We start from the raw sequence: 20,844 nt of genomic DNA on the forward strand, positions 1-20,844 counted from the left end.
TGAAGCTGGTGAGGGGTCTGGAGAACAAGTCTTACGAGGAGCGGCTGAGTGGAGCTGGGGTTGTTTAGCCTGGAGAAGAGGAGGCTCAGGGGAGACCTCATCGCTCTCTATAGGTACCGTAAAGGAGGCTGTAGCGAGGTGGGGGTTGGTCTATTCTCCCACGTGTCTGGTGACAGGACGAGGGGGAATGGGCTAAAGTTGCGCCAGGGGAGGTTTAGGTTGGATATTAGGAAGAACTTCTTTACTGAAAGGGTTGTTAGGCATTGGAATGGACTGCCCAGGGAAGTGGTTGAGTCGCCATCCCTGGAGGTCTTTAAAAGACGTTTAGATGTAGTCCTTAGTGATATGGTTTAGTGGAGGTCTTGTTAGTGTTAGGACAGAGGTTGGACTAGATGATCTTGGAGGTCTCTTCCAACCTAGACGATTCTGTGATTCTGTGATTCTGTGAAAATGCAATGTCCTGCACCTGGGCTGGGGCAATCCCAAACACAAATACAGGCTGGGCAGCAAATGGATTGAAAGCAGCCCTGAGGAGATGGACCTGGGGGTTTAGGTGGATGAGAAGCTCAACATGAGCCGGCAATGTGCGCTTGCCGCCCAGAAAGCCAACGGTATCCTGGGCTGTATCAAAAGAAGCGTGGCCAGCAGGTCGAGAGAGGCGATTGTCCCCCTCTACTCTGCTCTCCTGAGACCCCATGTGGAGCACTGTGTTCAGCTTTGGGGCCCCCAGAAGCAGAAGGACATGGAAGTATCAGAATGAGTCCAGCGGAGCACCACAAAGATGATCAAGGGGGCTGGAGCACCTCTGCTACAAAGACAGGCTGAGAGAATTGGGGCTGTTCAGCCTGGAGAAGAGAAAGTTCCACGGAGACCTTTGTAACAACCTTGCAATACCTAAAGCTGGAGAAAGCTGGGGAGCGCAGTGATACATGACAAGGAGTAATGGCTTTAAACTAAAAGAGGGTAGATTTAGATGAGATACAAGGAAGAAATTCTTCACTCAGAGGGTGGTGAGGCACTGGAACAGGCTGCTCAGAGAAGCTGTGGATGCCCCATCCCTGGAAGTGTTTAAGGCCAGGCTGGATGGGCCTTGGAGCAACCTGGTCTAGTGGAAGGTGTCCCTGCCCATGGCAGGGGGGCTGGAATTTGATGATCTTTAAGGGCCTTTCCAACCCAACCCCTTCTATGGTTCTGTGATCCTATGAGTGTCCTTCCCATGGGTCTGGAGCTCCAGCAGCTGGAGGGATGGTTGCCCAGATGGAGGAGTTGGGTCCAGGGGTCCCTCTTCCTGCCCCTCAGTGCCTGCAGGGCTGGGTAGGAGAGGGGACACGGTGTCCGAGGACAGCCAGGAGGGGACACTGGCAAGGATCTCCAGCCAGGCAGAGATCTCACAGCAGTGCCCCAGTGCCCTGATGGCTGCTCTTCTTCCCTTCCTCTCCCACAGGAACTTGAGCAGAAAATGAATAAAGAGACATCTGACGGACTGAAGGTGGGGTGCAAGGCAGAGGGCAGAAGTTGGCCCATCCTTAGAGGGTCAGAGAGGGGGGTGCCAGCACTGCTTCTGTGCAGCCCAGTGGCCTCAGGCAGCGGTGTAGCTAGGCCAGACATTTGTGCCAGAATGCGGTGGAGAGGGAAGGGGTGGGGGGTGGGGAGGGGGCATCATTTCCCTGTGCCTGTCTCTGTGAGTCGCCAGGTCTCCTTGTGCCTTGGGGCAGTGGGGGAGCTAGACGGCATGGCCCCAGAGCTGGAGAGCAGTGAGGGTCGCTGGGTCCCAGCACAGCTGTCCAGAATGCTGTGCTTGTTGTTTTGCAGCACATTGCCAAACTGGAAGAGCAGCCGCAGGAGGAGGAGGAGCAGACAAAGGTAGCGTGCAGGGGTCAAGGGGAACCATGGGGGGGCCCGCTGGCACAGGGTGGGTGATGTGGAGGAGGGCTGGAGCAGGCACAGGGAGTCAACAATTCTGTCTCCCAGGTGCTGCGTCAGGAATTAATCCAACTACGAGAGGATATAGAGGAGAAGGAAATAGAAAGTGCCTGGTGAGTGAGGACTGCCCCCCTCCCCTCCCTTGCCCCACACTTGTACCCAAGGGGTTCTCCACAGCACCCAGTGGAGCAATGGGACCGCCAGGGCTGGAGCTGGGCAACCAGGGATGGAGTGTGGGAGCGAGTTCTGATCAGCACCTGGCGTGACAGAGGAGCCCAATCCCAGTCCGGGGATGTGCACGTTCTGCTGGGGAGCCCCCGTGGTGATGGAGTTCTACACTCACCCAACCAAAAACCCTGTTACCTGCAGGCAGCAGCATCAGATGGAACTGGAGGCCATGACACAGGGATGTGTGATGCCGGAGGTGCTGGAAGCACAACTGGTAAGGGGGAGAGCCCATGTCAACCCCTGCCCCTGCCCCTGCCAGCATGGGGCTCCCTAGGGACAGGAGCGACATGGAGCGCCTGGTCCAGGCCCGGGCTGTGCTCCTGCAGGTAACTCCTGCTCTTGGGCATCAGCCCGGACTGTGCGGTGGGGCCTGACAAGTGTCCCTACCTTGTGTTGACCTACAGAAGAGGGAGGAACTGGCGAGGAGAAGAGGTGCCATTTCCTGGCTGTGGTGAGTGTCCCCTCAGGTGCCCTGTGCCCACCCAGGTTCCCCTACAGCGACTGGGATGGCCAGGACGCCTGCTGCGGCGTGTTTGCCCAATGCCAAGGTGTCTTCCTGGGCTTGTGGAGGCTCACGTCCAAGCCTATCCAAATGAGCAATGAGATTTCCATCTCTTTTTCTGCCCCACAGGACATTCTGCCTTATCTTTGTGTGCTTAGAGCTGGCCGTCCCTTTCATGCTGGGGGTTGCGGTGCTCTACGCCTCCTATTACGACCAGGAGTTCTTCTACCACCTGCTGCTTCGTGTGCTGCCAGAAGACACCCACACCGACCTGGCATACTTCCTAGGAGACACCCTGTCTCTGGTCAGTGAGGGCGTGCTGCCCTACTGACATCTCCTCTAAATAAAACCAAGGCTGCTCTACCCAGTTCCCCTGTGCCTGTGCAAGAAAAGAAATTGACCAGAAAAAAAACAAGTAATGAGATACAATATAAAACAGATATAAAACAGATATAAAACAGATAGGTAGGAGAAACTTCACGTTTGCAGGGCCCGGTCCTCCCAGGGGACTTCAACCACCATCTGTCTGCTGGAGGGATAACACCGCAAGACATCAGCAATCCAGGAGGGTCCTGGGGTGCACTGATGACAGCTTCCCCTCACTCAAGGGTTAAGAAAATGGGCTGGGACATCTTTCACTGTGGGTGTGGATGAGGCACTCACGCTTTAGTTTGACCAGAAGGTCCTTACTCAGCCATGCTTTTTCTCCTCCATTCCCTGCCTGATTGCTATCACATGGGAATGGAAAACCCTTGCTCCCTAAGAAAAATGTCCTTAAGGAGCTGCCGTCTCCACATGTACAGGTCAGAGGCAGCCTTGGCTGCAGTGACCGTGAAATGGCGGAGTTCAGGGTCCTGGGGGTGAAAAGCAAGATCACAACCCTGGACTTCAGGAGACAGGATGCAGACACTAGAAGCATGCAGAGGCATCATGTGAGCATCCAGGGATGACGCCAGGAAAGCTAAAGCCCAAATGGAATTGAATCTGGCCGGGGATGTCAAAGACAACAAGAAGGGCTTCTCTAAGTACATCAGCAACAGAAGGAAGACAAGCGAAAATGTGAGCCCGCTACTGAAGGAGACAGGGGACCCGGTGACACAGTGCAGGGAGAAGAAGGCAGAGGTGCTGAACACCTTCTTTGCCTTAATATTTGCCAGCAAGACCAGCCTTCAGGAATCCCACAGCCCAGAGACAAGGGGAAGGGCTGGAGCAAGGAAGATTTACCGTCAGTGGAAGAGGATCAGGTCAAGGAATACTAAAGCAAACCGGACATTTCTAAGTCCAAGGGCCCCAACGGGATGCAGACGCTAGTGCTGAAGGAGTTCTCAGATGTCACTGTGAGGCCACTCTTGATAATCTGGGATTGAACGTGGCGAGTGGGAGAAACGCCAGTGGACTGGAGGCAAGCAAATGTTGCTCGTGTCTTCATGAAGGTCAAGAAGGAGGACCCAGGGACTACAGGCTGGTCAGCCTCACCTCACTCCTGAAGGGAGCCACCATGAAGGCGACCAGGTTATTAAGGGAAAAATACTGACAGAGAAAAGATGTCTGCTAGCCTGGGAGCTGCTAGCCTGGGAACCCTGGGCATCCTTGAAGGTCATCCTTGAGAAGAACAGCTGAGATCCTGAGATGTCCTGAGGTACCCTCAAGAAGCACAAAACAAGAAACTGTGACAACAAACTTAGCACCCTGGAAAGGTAGAAAGGGCCTGGGAAAGTGGAAAAGAGTCTGGGAGGGCAGCAATCAGCAACAGCTATGGCTGCTCCAGGTGGTGGTGTACTACAGCCCCAATGCTCTAAAGGTAAAAAATAACCCACTTTCTCTACAAAATGGAGATTCTCTCCAAGAGCCCCTGTGCTAGGGCTTCTCTCTGCGGATCTCAACAGACGGGACCCTCGGTGAGAATGATTGGCTGACTCCAGACTCCGTGACACAAATTAGCCCCAAAGTGAGACTTTGTCCGCCATCGATTGGTCCCACTCCTGGGAGTAGTTTGGTGAGTGCTGCACCAGTAGCAGTTCAAGCAATATTACGTAGGTGCACATTTGAGTCATTATTTTAAGTCTCCATTTGCTTCACTAGTGGTAATTTGTAGTAACTTGTAATAAACATAAGAAACAAAAATCTCCATTTCCTGGTGTATTATGGAATCCAGTGAACCCACTGTCACAACCTTGAGTACACACTTGAGAGTCAGGTGACAGTCAGAGGTGATGGAGCAGCCAATCGTGGGAAACACTTCCAGGCACATGAAGGGCAAGAAAATCATCAGGAGCCTGCAGGGATTCACCAAGGAGAAGTAACACTCGATCAACTTGATAAGCTCCTGCCTGCCTGAAAATGACCAGCCTGATATCCCGAGAGGTAGATATTGTCTTCCTGGACTTCAGGAAGGCCTTTGCTACTGTCCCCCTCAAGATCCTCCTAGAGACGTGGCTGATGTATGGGCTGGATGGGCAGACCATGAGGTGGGTCGAAACTGTCCGCCTGGCCAAGCCCAGAGGATGATTGTGGGAAAGGAATTCGCAGGTGGCTTTGCGCTGTTTCACATGTCCCTGAATTAGAGATAATGAGGAAAGAAGCGGTAGAAACAAAAACTTGAGCAAGGTCGAGATAAAGTAAATTGGCTCCAGTGTTAAAGATGAGCTTTGGGCAGTGGCCAATTGCTGGCTGGCTCGAGGCGCGTGTCTGAGGGTCTCTAACCAATTGTATGACAGATTCGGGCACGTGGACGGCGCGTGGGGCTACAGGGAAAGTATATGTAGTAGTGAAAAAGGGCAATAAACGTCTCCTGTTCAAGAGCCATCAGGAGTCCGTGTCTTGCATCCCTTCAGATGATGATCAGTGGTGCAAAGTCTAGGTGGAGGCCAGGAGCCCCAAGGGTCAATACTGGGTGCAGTCCCTTTTAACAGCTTCATTAAGGATCTGGATGATCGGGGAGGATGCACCCTCAGCAAGTCTGAAGATAACGCATAAGTGGGAGGAGTAACCAGAGGGTTGCACGGCCATCCAGACAGCCCTCGACAGGCTGGAGAGGTGGGCTGACAAGAACCTCATGGAGTCCAACAAGGAGAAGCGCAGAGTCCTGCCCCTGGGGAGGAACAACCCAGGCACCCGGCCATGCTGGAGGCACCCAGCTGGAAGGCAGCTCTGCAGGAAAGGACCTGGGAGTCCTGGTGGACACCAAGTTGATCATGAGCCAGCCGTGTGTGCCCTTGCTGCTAAGCAAGCGCATGGTGTCCTGGGCTGCATTAGGAGCTTTGTTACCTGCAGGTCGAGGGAAGCAATCCTTCCCTTCTCCTCAGCCCTGGTGAGGCCACACCCGGAGTACTCTGTCCAGTGCTGGGCTCCCCAGGGAGAGAGAGACATGGATGTACCGGAGAGGGTAAAACTAAAGCCTACAAGGATGATCAAGGGACTGGAGCACCTCTCCCATGAGGTAAGCCTGAGAGCTGGGGCTGCTCAGCAGAGAGAAGAGAAGGCTCTGGGAGGATCTCATCTCTGTGTATAAATACCTGGAGGGAGGGTGCAAGGCCACCGCATCTAGGCTCTGTGATAAGATGGGAACTTGATAGTTAAAAAAGCCTTCCTTCTAAAAGCCTTCCTGGAGCACTGATCAGCTTTGGGCAGCCCTCTGCCACTGGGAGACAGTTTGGGGGCTCCTTTTTGCTCCTCACGGCTGCTCCGGAGAGCCCTTTGCCTTCTCTTAAGCAGCTCAAGGCATCTCTGAGCAACTCTTGACTCCTCGAAGCAATGCTGCACGACAGTGAGCAGCTCCCAGCCTCTTGTCAGAGACCCCAGGCCCTGCCCCCCCCCCCAAGGGCACGGAGGAGGCAGGGTCTGTGCAGTGCTGGGATGAAGAGGTGCCCCATCACAGCTCCAGCAGAGGCTGGGCAGCACCCCGAGCCCCGTGAAGTCCGCAGCACGGGCAAGAAGCACAGACGGCCAGGTTGTCCATGTCTTCACTGCAGGAGATCATGGTTGTGCGGCTGATCAGAGAGACACCCCTGCTGTGGGCCCTTGTGAGGGAAGGGTCTGCACTGGGCAGTAAGAACTTTTGACTTCTCTGGCATGAAATGGTTCAGTATTTCCTTGTTTCGTGGGCTGGGGGTGCAGATGGGGTGTGGATTGTGGGACCCCCCGGGGAGAGGCACGACAGAGCCAAGAGAGATGTTCAGGCCCCTCACCCCAATCCTGAGCGGGGGCTGCTGTTCCCAGCATGGCATAGAGTCTATGGAAGGGTTTAAAGAAGACGGTAGGAACGAGTCAGGACTGAAATGGTCCTCACAGCTCCAGCTCAGTTTTTGAAGGGCGATGGAGCGATATACACTAGGGAGACCGCCCTGACTCTGTAGGCTTTGAGAAGGCAGAGCTGGGGACTAACCCACAGGATCTCTCCTTCCTGGGCAGCCCCTCTGAGGTCATCACGGATGTCACATTACGATTACAGCTGTTGCTTCTTGTGATGTCATAACTGGCTGTCCTACATAAAACCCCGCACTGAAGAGGTGTGCAGCAGTGCCAGAGCCAGCTGGAGCCCAGGAAGGAGCTGCTTGGCTCTTGGGAGGGGAGCAGACTTTTCCCTGTGCCTGGGCAGTGTGCTGGAGCTGCGGAGATGCCAACCAGGCTCGGCAGGTAGGTGCAAGAGGGCCCAGAAAGCTGGGAGGGGGAAGGTGAGAAGCCCTGCATGCTGCCTGGCTTCCTCCAGCCAGGAAACCCAGCAACCCTCTTCCGTGGGCACAGCCCTGCTCCTTCTCTGGGGAGAGATGAATGGGGCCAGGCTGCTTTCCCGCTGTCATGCCAGAGTTCTTAAGCCACCTTTGCATACCGTGGGTGGTGTGCCACTAGCCAGATCTTCCCAAAGGCCCGCGGGTCCTCGGGAGTTCAGCTGTATTGAGCAGAGGAATCTGGTGGCAAGCTAGCTCCTCAACAGATCCCTGGAAAATGTGTGTCTCAAAAGTGGGCTCTCATAACCACGGTCTTCCCTCTCCTTTAGAAAAAGCGTCACCCACCAGAAAGGCAGGAGGATTCTGAAGCTCATTGTAATGCTGCTTCCAATCCTTTTTGGTGAGTATTCCTGACCAAAAATCATCTTTGCCGAGCTAGGGAGAGAGACTGTCCTTGTACACCTTTGACGAGCCCATTTCTGGGATGCAGTGAATGCCACAGATGGCCTTTACAGGCCTGCTCCCGCCTGCCTGAGGACTTGTATGGGTGCTGGCAGTGACAGGCTTGCAGCCAGTAAAATTTCCTTGGCTGTGGGGCCCTCTGTATAGCTTTATAGCTTTGCTTTATGACCCTGTGAGTAGAATCAACCATGGCCTCTGCGCATGTTCTCCAGGCACTAGACCACATCACTGGTCTCGTCAGCAAGTCTGTCAGAGCAGGGCTCCTCCATTTTCTAAACGCCTGGGCCTGGTGTAGGCCCAGGAGGCTGGGGTGGAAGCCTCTCTCTACAGCAGTTGCACCTGTCCCAGCCAACATACCCCTCCGTGGGTGTGAAAGAAGAAAATGGGGCTACAGGGATCATTAGCAGCCTAAGCAAAATAACTCTCTCTTGATGATGTGACCCACAGCTGGTGACTACTTCTGGGGCTGGACACTATGGGGAAAAGAAGTGTTGCAAGTAAGTGTCTTGGTGTGGGAAAGCCAATGCCTGCGAAGGCCATGGCTCTGCCCACCCGTGTCCATGTGGAAAATGAGGAGTTTGGTCAAAGGCTCATCACTGCTGAGACAGAGAGTGGGTGGTGGGCAATTGTGTTGGTCAGTCCATCTTGGTACCTGGATGGGCTTCAATGTGGAGACAGATCTTCCCAAGTGACCTGTGCAGTGACAGGATGAAGAGAGGAGCACTTTGGCAGAAGAGGCCTTTGCTCCCTCTGTACTGCTGGGTACCCCCGGCGGGCCCCTGGGCGCCCCGGAGGAACCAAACCGGTTACCCCTGGCGGGCCACCAGGCGGCCCAGAACACCCACCCCGGTGACCCCAGGCGGGCCCCCGGTCGCCCCGGAGGACCCACCCCGGTGACCCCCGGCGGACCCCGGGGCGCCCCAGAGGACCCACCCCGGTGACCCCCGGCGGGCCCCCGGGCGCCCCGGAGGACCCGCACCGGGGACCCCCAGCGGACCCCCGGGCACCCCGGACGACCAACCCCGGTGACCTCCAGCAGGGCCTCGGGCGCCCCGGAGGACCAACCCCAGTGACCCCGGCGGGCCCCCGGGTGCCCCGGAGGACCCACCCTGGTGACTCCCGACATACCCCCGGGGCCCGAGGGCTCACCCCGGGGACCCCCGGCGGACCCCTGGGCGCCCCAGAGGACTCACCCCGGTGACCCCCGGCGGGCCCCCGGGCGCCCCGGAGGACCCACCCCGGTGACCCGCGGCGGGCCCCCGGGCGCCCCGGAGGACCCACCCCCGGTGGCCCCCGGGCGCCCCGGAGGAACCACCCCGGTGACGCCCGGCGGACCCCCGGGCGCCCCGGAGGAACCACCCCGGTGAACCCCGGCAGACCCCAGGGCGCCCCGGAGGACCCACCCCGGTGACCCCTGGCGGACCCCTGGGCGCCCCGGAGGACCCACCGTGGTGACCCCCGGCGGACCCCCGGGCGCCCCGGAGGACCCACCCCGGTCACCCCCGGCGGGCCCCCGGGCGCCCCAGAGGACCCACCCCGAAGACCCCCGGCGGGCCCCTGGTTGCCCCGGAGGACCCACCACGGTGACCCCAGGCAGGCGCACGGGCGCCCCCGGAGGACCCAAACCGGTGACCCCCCGGCGGGCCCCCGGTCACCCCGGAGGACCGACCCCGGTGACCCCCGGCAGGCCCACGGGCTCCCCGGAGGACCCACCCCGGTGACCCCCAGCGGACCCCCGGACCCCCCCGGAGGACCCACCCCGGTGACCCCTGGCAGACCCCCGGTCGCCCCTGAGGACCCACCCCGGTGACCCCCAGCGGGACCCTGTCGCCCCGGAGGACCCACCCCGGTGAATCCCGACGGCTTCCCGGTCGCCCCGGAGGACCCACCCCGGTGACCCCCGACGGGCCCCGGGCACCCTGGAGGACCCACCCCAGTGACCCCCCGAGGGCTCCTGGGCGCCCCGGAGGACCCACCTGGGTGACCCCCAGAGGGCTCCCAGGCGCCCCGGAGGACCCCCTCAGGTGACCCCCGGAGGGCTCCCGGGCGCCCCAGAGGACCCACCCCGGTGACCCCAGGCTGGAGAGCTGCAACTGCAGGGGCGACATCTCCTCTTGGCCACCCATGGGGCAGGCTGTAGGGTGTGAGTGTGGGGGGGATGAGGACAACCTGAATGCACGGGGACACCCAGGCTGGCAGAGCTGATTTCTGCTTGTGCTATTTATTATTACTGGGATGGAACAGAAGAGATGTTTTTAGAAACAGTATCATAGAATGCTTTGGGTTGGAGGGGGCCTTAATGACCACTGACCTTAAGGACACCCCCCCCCCACCAGTGCCCCCTCCCAGCATGCCCCACAGCACAGACCCTTCCAGAGCCGCCCCACCCACCCAGCCCAGCCCTGCCTCAGCTCTGCCTCGCGCCTGAGGGTGATGAAGGCTCTGCACCCCCACAAAGGGAGGAGAGGAGAGGCCAGGAGAGGAGAGGGGGTTCTCTGTGGCAGGAGCTCTGTCTGCCTGCTGGTCCCCTCCTATTACCTGCTCGCAAGGCGCTAGGGGGTGATGTGCTTCTCATGGAGCCGCTGCTGGCTGCCTAAGCCTCATGGCTGCTAGGGACTGGCTCCACCAATCTATCTCCCTCTCACTCTCCCTAATGCTCCTTGACCCAGTACATAGCTTTAGGTACCACCCTCAAGGTTGGCTGAAACACATGAAACTGAGCTGCCACATATTATGTGGCATATTATCTTTATAATGTTATTATTCTTGTTAAAATATTATCTTTATAACATATTATCTTTATAATGTTATTATTCTTGTTCAAGAATTTTTTTTTAAGAAATTCTTGTGGATTTTCTGTCTGCCCATGAACCTGCACTCAATAGATGCAGGTGTATTCTGGGTTTCCCCAGTTGCTTCGCACCTCCAATTTGATATGGCGGAACGTTCTGGGAGGCTCCTTCTGCAAAGAAAACAATGGGAAGCATCATTACTCAGGTGGGAAGAGCCGCAGCACAACCATGTAGCTCTCTTTGCCAGCATTCCCCTTGCTGCAGGGCGCCCAGGAGGACCCACCCCGGGGGCCCCCGGCGGGCCCCTGGGCGCACCAGTGGACCCACCCCGGTGACCCCCCGAGGGCCCCCAGGTGCCCCAGAGGACCCACACCGGTGACCCCCGCTGGGCCCCCGGGAGCCCCGAAGCTCCTGTTTTTCAGTTATCCCCCTATTTGCATACTGACACATTTTTTTCTTTCTCCTGCTACTGCACTTAACCTGAGCACCAAATCTTTCCAGTACAACCAGGGACTTTCAGCATAAAAGCACGTTTTGAACAGAAGAAGGCAGCACCAGCAGGCTAACATGGGTGAATTGTCTTAATTACTGCTTAACCTTCCAGTTTAGGAGTAATGAAATCAAAACAAAAGCATTAATTATTACCTTTCTCTGTAGACAGTGTCACAGTTCTCACCACTGTCCGGACATTTTCCTTTTCCGGAGCAGGAAAAATCACACACTTCGCTTTGTAGCATTAAGTGGTGAAAGGCACCCAGCCAGAGTTACAACATGAGAATTGTCATCTTCTGCCTGTATTTCAGGAGACAACCTAAGTAACTCTAACCTTCAACACTTACTTTTAGCTTCCTGTTCCTGAAATTGAGCTGCCTCTTTCCCAGCAGTAGATGGGACGGCAGCTGCCTCCTTCCGAAGCTTCTCTTGTTGTTCTCTCAGTTGCCACTTCTCCCACAGTCTCTCGTCGATGCTCTTCACTTGAAATTTAGTACGAGTTGCACTCTGCTGAGTGGGCTAGAAGGAAAGAAAAGTAGTGCATGAATAGGACAAAAAAAATCTGTGGAGATTTCATTACGAAAATCTGATCAGCAATCCCTCCAAAATGGTCTCGATGTGGAACAGCATATTAATATCGTTCAGGTTACTGTCATTTTTTTCCATAAAATTTTGCCTGTAACAAGAGCCATGCTTTACTATGGAAACAGTTTCACGTATCTGCAATTTCCAATATGGTAAGCTGCTTTAAACAGCTAGGGTGTTTTGCTGTACATCTATTCCATGCTTTTTAAGCAGCAGAAAGTCATACAAGTTCCCCTATACAGTAGCCACTGACAGATTGATTTCCTTGAACACAAAACTCTGGCCTTCTCTATTAAATCACTTCCCTCAGGATTTTTACAATATCCTTCATGTCTGACAGATTAAGTCGGTAAGAACAAAAAATTCCCTCCACATTAACTGTGTAGATTTCGACTGGTGCTAATGGGGTTTCTTATTCGTCGTGGCATAAACAGACTGATTCAAAGTTTGAGGATTACAATGTTGTCTAGAAATGCTATTGGCGATAGGATTTAGACTGCACTGCAGCTCCTACCAGACGCTGAAAGGTAAGAACACACTCAAGAGGGTGGCACATGGTGAGTAACAAAACTTGTCAGAATTTATCAGAAATTATATGAATGTATGCGTGTCTTCACAAAGGACTCACCTGTACATCAGGTACAGAGTAAAGTTTTGGAAAAGGCCGGTTCAATTCCACTGTCTTCTTTTCTTCTTTTTCAGGTGCTTTAAAACAAGCCCCAAAAAAAGTTTTGTCAACGGCAGAAATAAAGAAAGCTGGGTACTTGTTTTCTTTGTGCGTTTATTTCCTCGTGTCCCATGAGACAGAGAGAAAGGCTACAATGTGCAATCCATGCAGCCTTTAAGCCCTCCTTATCTCCCTCACACAATCTCATTTTACAAAGTTGATATAATCTTAACAACGACGCCTTTGATCCTCTGTCATTTTTGACAGAAACTGGCCCCCCACATTAAGACGTTGATGCATGCTTTACAAACACATACACGTGTCAAGTTAAGCAACACATGCCAAAGAGGAAGGTGAACTTGAACTCAACACAGGGATGACTCCACACCATAAACAGATGGCAGAAAAAAAACAGAATACCAAAATTAGACTAAAAAGCCCCTCAATGAGTTAATTTTCTAGCGGGAAATACAGAATACCATCACGTAATTAATGAAAACAGACATGGTTGCATATTCTGGCCCTTCCTTGCCTTTGAACTTTGTAGCCTTAAACTCTTTTATCCTCTGCTTTGAAGGAAAAAGCAAAGCAGATCCTGAGCAAACTGAACTTGCTCAATATGGGAAGCACCTCACCAGGGCAGGTATTAAAGCATCTTATTACCTGTTAGCTTTGTGTTCCATAACCATTTCTGCCCTGCTGGGGCAGGTCCAGGTTGTGCTGGGGGAGCTGGCACATTTCCTCCACTCTGCTGCATCCGCAGAGCTTTCTCGCGCTTTATTTCTTCCAAGGTTTTAACACGCACTTCTCCTTCTGGCTTGACTTTACCTGCCGGCTCCTTCGACTGCACTTTGCTGGGCCCGGACAGAGTGAGCACACTCTGCTTCTTGGGCTCACCCTGAATTTTTATCTTGGGATGGAACTCTCCTGCTTTTTTCTTCTCTTCTACCAAGCGACTATTCTTTTTTTCAGCCAAGGCTTCAGAGAAAGTTTTGATGTGACCTGCAGGAGCGGGTCTTGCCCCTGCGCTGGGATCTTCGGTTTTACCATGCCATTCAGCCTGGGCTTTGGCTTGAGTTTCTCGTCTCTGAAGAGCGCTCTCACGACGGATTTCCTCCAGTGTTTTCACATGGATCTCTCCCTTTGGCTTAGCAGCCTTCCCTGTCATCATCAAGAAATGAGAAGCACCAACATTTCAAGAGAGTCCAACAATATTTTAAGTCTCCAGAATTTGTCACAGTACTAAGGAAAACTAATCCTGAGCGTTCCCAATAACGCATCTTAGGACAATATCCTAACATTCTCCTCTTCCTCTGAGCCACTTGTTGTAGTTTGAAGACCAGCCCTATCCAGAGAGAGTTGCTACACAGAAATGCTAGTTTACTTTATTACTTTTTCAGACTGCATTTCAAATTCCTGCTCCTGGCAGTGGTTCTATTCTAATTGTATATGATGGTTCACAGAAGCAGCTTAAAACCTTGACAAGGCACAAGTGGAAAATAAACACGCACCTAGAGCCAGATTTCTGATAGTGGCTGTCAGAAGAGTTTCAGCACTCAAGCAAGAGGAATCAGTTCTTTGTTTTCATTTCAATTAATTTTTAGGGCTGTATGAAAACGGTCTAAGTTCACGGAAAGGAAGAAGGAGAAAGTATATTTAATAGCCAGTTGTTACCTTTCGCAGTACTAGTCTGTTGAAAAGGTAATCCTAGTCTCTCCTTCACAGACTTGGGAACTTGAACTGCAAAACAGAAAAAGAACAAATTAGGGAGGCTGCATAAACGTCAACTTTGTGTTCACATTTGAAAACAAGACAGGAAAGGTAACTTTGAATCCCAGTGATTAACACCTCAGCCAACATGCAAAAAGAAACATCACAGGAAAAGGACAAACAGAAAGCCTAAATACAAAACCCGTGAATCAAATCCAGATGCCCGTTTAGTAGCTGTACCTCTCTTCGGTGCTTTGTCAGCATTTCCCGGAACCTCCACCTTCTTCCCCAGCCTTTCAGCAAGGCTGCGCTTCACTGGAAGGGCGCTTACATCAGCTTCAGACAGAGAAAACAAGGAATATTTTAAGAACATTTCTTTGCAGGAAGATTTGAGAACAGTCAACCACAAGCTTCTATTTTTCAAGCATATTTTCATAAAATTGCCTTTCAGCTGCTAAATGTTTTTTTTGCCATTTCTGCAGTCAACACAGATCTCCACTGCAATGCATTTTCCTCTCATACGTCAAAAATACTCTTTAATGCAGTCATATATAGAAGGTGGCACCTAAATAACGGCTCATAAAAAGTTCTTACCCACGGAGGCTTTCCGTTTTCCTTGTTTCTCAGCAAGATCTAGTTGAATCACAGGTTCCTCCCCTAAAACAAAAGTAAAATTTTTCTATTTCATCGAAACCAGTAGCCAATAGAAATGTTATACTGTTAGCCCATGTCCAAAAAAAACCAGTAAGACACTGTTTTGACAGCTAAACCACACAAACTCATATTTCAACTATAATTAACTTAGAAAAAGTATTAATAGTCTCAGTGTTTGCTTCAAATTCCAGCTGAGATAGTAGAGAATGAATCTGAGTCTGCTTGACAGCTATACTTCGTGCAGAACAAAGCTGCATAAGCAAGCAGAATATTATTAGGTACAAATGCTGAGAAATATTCCTTTCTAAGGTGAATGTCTATGAGTAAAAGTACTTCTTCACTTTTTTCCCTTTAAAAGGAATTTGCACAACTCTAAACAATATAATTTATACACAGACTCCTATCACACTACTGTCCACGCCTGCCACTGTCAGCCTCTTTAATGCTTCAGAAATTGCTTCTTACATAGCACTGTCTTCTATAGCTTTCTTCTCGTTACTCTCCTGTTTTTCCGTTATCCCCCTATTTGCATACTGACACATTTTTTTCTTTCTCCTGCTACTGCACTTAACCTGAGCACCAAATCTTTCCAGTACAACCAGGGACTTTCAGCATAAAAGCACGTTTTGAACAGAAGAAGGCAGCACCAGCAGGCTAACATGGGTGAATTGTCTTAATTACTGCTTAACCCTCCAGTTTAGGAGTAATGAAATCAAAACAAAAGCATTAATTATTACCTTTCTCTGTAGACAGTGTCACAGTTCTCACCACTGTCCGGACATTTTCCTTTACCGGAGCAGGAAAAATCATAGAATTGACGGGAGGAAGAGAAGATCTTGAAGGACCTTCTGTTCAGAGCAAGCAAAACATAAGGAAGTTTACCAAACATAAAAAACTATCACAAAGAACAAAAAACTTTAATTATTCATTACTGTCAAACATACAGTGACCAGAGCATGTAAATAAGAGAGGTGACTAATTTGCCTCTGGTTGCCCTTAGAATTCCCATCTAGAATACCAGCTGGCTGAGAATCAGGTTGCTCGATGCCCCCAGCTAAAAATGGAAGTCTATCCCTCAAGCAGCTCCCAGCCACCATCACCTGCCATTCTGAAGCCAATAAAATTTCACTTCTTTGGCAAATAGTTGTATTCACCAAAGCATAGCCAGCTACCCGGTATTACTGGAAGAATTTTTTTTTTTAAAAAGAACATCAAACAGGATGAAGGTGAACAGGGTAAGAAAGGAGGGAATATTAACTCACCACCGTGTCTCTTAGTTTTTTCCTTCATTTTCTGCCATTTGATTTCTTCAAGTGTTTTTATTCCAAAATTCGGACCGTCCTCTGAAAACAGAAAACAGTTAATGAGACTAAGGCTTAGAGGCGCTCACTGAGGACCAAAGATCCTCAGGCTTCTTAGTGCTCAGGAACTTTCAGAAGTATTTAGAATAAACCCTGTCAACACTCCTCACAAGTGAAAGAACCATAGAATCAGTGGCATTTTGCCCCTCCTTTCACCCTTCAGGGTAAAAATTGTAGTTTTAATTTTCATCCATTTACACGATATTAGATCCCTCTATCGTTAGATATGGCTTTCAACAGTGGTTGCAAGGCTGCACGTGCAGCCATTTAAACTCCATGCTGTGGCCCTGTTTTGTTCTCCAAAAGTAAAGAAAAGGAGTTCACCTTTCTGACCCAATGGGCACATGATGGTATTAGGTAGAAATGAGATCATGGAAATAACCCGAGTCCATTCAGCACCCCTACATTCTGTTGTGTTTTTACACCACATTGCTTTCGAGTTAATTGTCAGGTTCTCCTTCCGATTTATCCTACTACAGGTGCTGGAATACCTTGTTTAGCAGTAGTAGCACTGGCTTTCCGAGTGGAAATCATCCGTAATCCATTTTGGCCTTCCTCAGCTGGTTGCTGGATGGGAGTTTTAGTTTCTTCTCCTTCCTCAGAAAGCTGGTCTGAAGGGGAAAAATCTATTCAGTTATGCATAGACCAGATTGTTCATGATTATGTAGCTCATGCAACGACACTTCAGTCCATGGTCCATATAAAAAAGCTTTTTTTTTTTTTTTTTTTTTTTTTTAATACAGCTACACTGACCTGATGAACTCGTAAGTAGACTACACTAGGACAAAACATCTAGGACTCCAGATTCTCTCTGCAGCTTTAACTACTACACAACATATTACTGTTCAGACAGAAGAAAAAGGAATTTCCTTCCTAGTTTCACATAGAGCTTTACACAACAGACCAGCTAAAGCCAAGAGTGGTTCTAAGCTTTCCTCCAACATTTCAGGTTCTGTCCACTGACTGCCAGACAAAGCCACCAGTGACCTGACCAGACTGCCTACCCTATCGCTAGTCAGACCTCAGGTCATCTGTGATTTATACATTCATTTACAGCACGAATTCCTTCCAAGAACCAAAGATTTACACAATCATTTACAGCACAAATTCCTTCCAAGAACCAAAACATGCTCACCATCATCATCTTCATCATCATCTGCAGCACTGATTACAACTGGAGGGTGTGTAGGGCTTGGGACGTTTTCAGAGTTTTCCACTTTCATCACCCCCCCTTAGCTATGGAGAGGGATTGGACTGGACAGAAAGTTTGTTTTGCTGCAGTGACATCTGAGCCACTTTCAAATCATCGTCCGCGGACTCAGGCGGACTTGGCAGTGTAGCTAGAGGAAGAGGAGGATCATCAGTAATATGGCAGTTTAAAACTTTGACCACAATGCACGAAGATGGTAGGTAAGGCAGATAACCTGCACAGACAATGAATTCAGCGTCTCCTTTTGCCCATCCCGTCACTGTTTACACCGTGAACAATGACTTCCCTTCAAACAACAACACATCTCCCTACCACCCAGCAGAAGATGAAACAACAGAAAGCAAACTGCAAGGCAAATATCACACAAAGCAGAGAGAAGCTGAGCATGAAAGCAGAAAACAAATACCAGCGGTACACCAGCAGTACACTCGGTTTAGCTGACCACCTATGACTGCAGACCTTTTCCTGCACTCACAAATGAACGGTTACCTGATGTCTCCTACAGTATTGGCACCCACTAAGTAATATTCAAAATTAATTCTTCAATACTTAAAGAAAAAGGACCTAAACTCACTCTTGCTTGGTGGTAAGAAGACTCCATCGATGTAACGTCCCTTTGTGTGATGAAAAGCACAGTTGGCTTTCTGACAGCCTACTGGCTGGTTCTCCCAGTAGCAGGGAATCTCACTGCGCTTTTTCTGAAGACAGAAAGAAAGACAAGCTCGTGATAACATGCACCTAAGGTTTGCAAAGAGATGCACGGTTCCAGATCATGACAGCGATAGGGCTGTCACAATACAGTGCTGAAACATCATTCCAAAGGTCAGTTTATCACTTAAGTATAGTATTTCCGGGCATATTCACAAAGTTTGCATAAGCTGTAACCACTATGCACGTTTAGCTTTGTCATCATTCAGTTTGAGAAGACAGGCACTCTCAGACATCAGTTTAGGGTGGGTTAAACTAATACACCTAGGATTATACTAGGATTCTTCAGAGGGAAAAAAGAACATCTTAAATTGCCTAGGTTAACTCTATCTAGAACTACTTCTTGGAGACTTCGTTCTTCTGCACCTTTAACTTTCCCCACTGCTTCCTACCCCAGGCAGCTAGAACAGCATTATCTGAAGGACTCCGGGACAGCAGAGACCTGATAGATCATTATCAAGCCTGCCCTCAGGAGGCTAGTACAGCCTGTTTATTATCTCCCTGCTCCAGCAGGTTTTAGCAGTCTATTTAGCAGTTATTCTGCATCTGTTGAGAAAATACTGTCGGCATCTAATAAAAGAAAATCTTACTAAGACATACCTAAGGCATTGATTTTATTTCCCTCTCCTTCCTCCCACCCCCTCTCCTGGTAACAGAAACCAGTGTAATTTCAAAGCAAATGAATCTATCCTGCAAAAGCACAATCAGCACACCTACAGCACTGAAAAATGCTTTTGTTGATTTATTTTGAGAACGCATCTTTAGGCACTCACATCAATTTCCATGTGTCTGAATCGGCAGACATTCCTGAAACAACGACCCTCCTGCCACAGCGTGCAGACCGTCTCGTTCCCCAGAGCAGCTTCGCAGTGGCGGAAGGAACAGTTGTCTCCCTGTAACCAAAAGGAAACCAACAAGGAAAATATAGTACAGCCTCAAAAATGTCCATGCTACTGCCTCAGGTTGCTACAATTGAATTCAGAATCTATCTGGTTATCAAGTTAACCAAAGACCAGTGGGCCTCCTCCTCCTACTCTACCCCTTCCTGAAAAAGATGGAAAAAAAAAAAAAAGAAAAGAAAAGCAAAAGAAACCCAGCCATACCTTGGTACAGGTAGAATAGAAATAGAAGTAGCAATCGTCTCCTTGTTTAGACATGCCGACAAGTTCTGATAACAAGCTCGGGTTCTCTCCACAGGGACTTCCTCTGCTCTTGGAGAGAGCTGTCTTCACCCTTGCTTGGGCTGAAAGTCTTCTACTGACTTGTGATCAGTGAAATCTTCTTTTTAAAAGTAACCCTAAAGAAAGTACCAACAAGTGAAAAATAATGAGTAACAAGCATTTTTCCAGCTTTCTTCTGTTCATCAAATTAGTCTCTTGAGGAGAGCAATGCCTTGAAATCAGCTGTTACATGAACTAACACAATATTAAATTAAAGTTCTGTAAAGCTGCCAGGAGCTTTGTCAGCAAGTGTTCTCTTCCACGTCCTCAATAATATGACTTGGAGCACACCTGGAAGCCTGAAAATGGAGTCACTTCTTAAAAAACCACCTGCTCATACATGCAAGGCAATGATCAACTATGGCTACAAATAACTTCTACAGAACGCAGTATGACGCATTAAATAGCATGTTCCAGTCACTGTGGGTCTTCGAGTTCACCCACCTGGACAACCTCAGCAAAGTTATCGATCTTCAAAGACTTCCAGTTAACTTCCCAGGTAAGTTTTCTGTTTCCCAGGTTTCCCAGAGTTTCCCCGGTAAGATTTCTGTTTTCTCCTACCAAGCACCAGCTCAGTATGCAATGCTGTGTTAATAACACCCAAGCATGTAGATGTTAAACTGTAACTGCTTTGAAACCTAGTTGTTGCTAAGAAAAGAGCTCAATACACCACCTTCACAGGGCAAAAAGTCACATGGAAGAGCAGAAAAACCCAGAAGTGCTTCCTGAACTTCACGTTCCCAACAGCACCATCGCATTTAGATCCTGGCCTGGCATCCAGGATGCACGCTCTGCAAGCACTGCTGCGATGTGGAAGTGCCAAGGCAGGTTTTTGGCCTGCCCTCACTAAAACACTGTTGTGGTTTAGCCCGGCTGGCAGCCAAACACCACACAGCCGTTCGCTCACCCTCCCCCCTCCCTCTCCGGGATGGGGGAGAGAAACGGGAAAGTGAAGTCTGTGAGTTGAGATAAAGACAGTTTATTAAGACAGGAAAAATAATAACAATAATAATAATAATAATAGTATTAATAATAATAATAATGTGTACGAAATAAGTGATGCACAATGCAATTGCTCACCACCCGTTGACCGATGCCCAGCCTATCCCCGAGCAGGCCCCCCCCCCCCCCCCCGGCTAGCCACCCCTATATATTGTTCAGCATGACGTCAGATGGTATGGAATACCCCTTTGGCCAGTTTGGGTCAGCTGTCCTGGGTCTGTCCCCTCCCAGCTTCTGCTGCATCCCTAGCCTGCTCGCTAGCAGGACAGAGAGAAGCTGAAAAGTCCTTGGCTTTGTGTAAGCACTGCTCTACAACAATTAAAACATCAGCATGTTATCAGCGCTCTTCTCATCCTAATCCAAAACATAGCACCCTGCCAGCTACTAGGAGGAAAATTAACTCTGTCCTAACTGAAACCAGGACAAACACTTTTTTTTTTTTTTTTTTTTTTACAAACAATACAAAGAGTGTGCCAGGTACGCTGTAATGCCAATGTGCCAGGTCAATAGAGGATATCCAAACAACAGAGGCGTTTGTCCTAATTTCTGGCATGAAAACACTTTTACAGCATTCTTTTCACGAAGAAACCCCTCTCTATCTTCTCCATTGCTCCAGGACCTGCTGCAGCTGCAGCGGCTGCGCTGGTACAACCCGCATCTT

General features: G+C 50.3%; 1 protein-coding gene and 1 long non-coding RNA gene across 2 annotated transcripts; one reads left to right on the plus strand and one right to left on the minus strand.

Moving 5' to 3' along the window:
- The first annotated feature begins 7,188 nt into the window (after positions 1 to 7,188).
- Positions 7,189 to 8,280, plus strand: LOC121061169. Its single transcript, XR_005814983.1, has 3 exons — positions 7,189 to 7,288; positions 7,650 to 7,720; positions 8,230 to 8,280. It is a non-coding gene; the product is annotated as an uncharacterized LOC121061169 (long non-coding RNA).
- Positions 8,281 to 11,402: 3,122 nt separating this feature from the next.
- On the minus strand, positions 11,403 to 19,668 carry LOC121061046 (zinc finger CCCH domain-containing protein 11A-like). Its single transcript, XM_040539337.1, is given in 15 exon segments — positions 11,403 to 11,585; positions 12,280 to 12,356; positions 12,982 to 13,226; positions 13,338 to 13,479; positions 13,993 to 14,058; positions 14,269 to 14,364; positions 14,623 to 14,685; positions 15,420 to 15,530; positions 15,945 to 16,025; positions 16,535 to 16,654; positions 17,179 to 17,272; positions 17,274 to 17,383; positions 17,828 to 17,951; positions 18,735 to 18,854; positions 19,065 to 19,668. Coding segments are annotated over 15 exon segments (1,686 nt in total). The 5' UTR covers positions 19,119 to 19,668.
- Positions 19,669 to 20,844: the final 1,176 nt, after the last annotated feature.

Source organism: Cygnus olor, chromosome 29, assembly GCF_009769625.2.
Source record: "Cygnus olor isolate bCygOlo1 chromosome 29, bCygOlo1.pri.v2, whole genome shotgun sequence".
NCBI lineage: Eukaryota > Metazoa > Chordata > Aves > Anseriformes > Anatidae > Cygnus > Cygnus olor.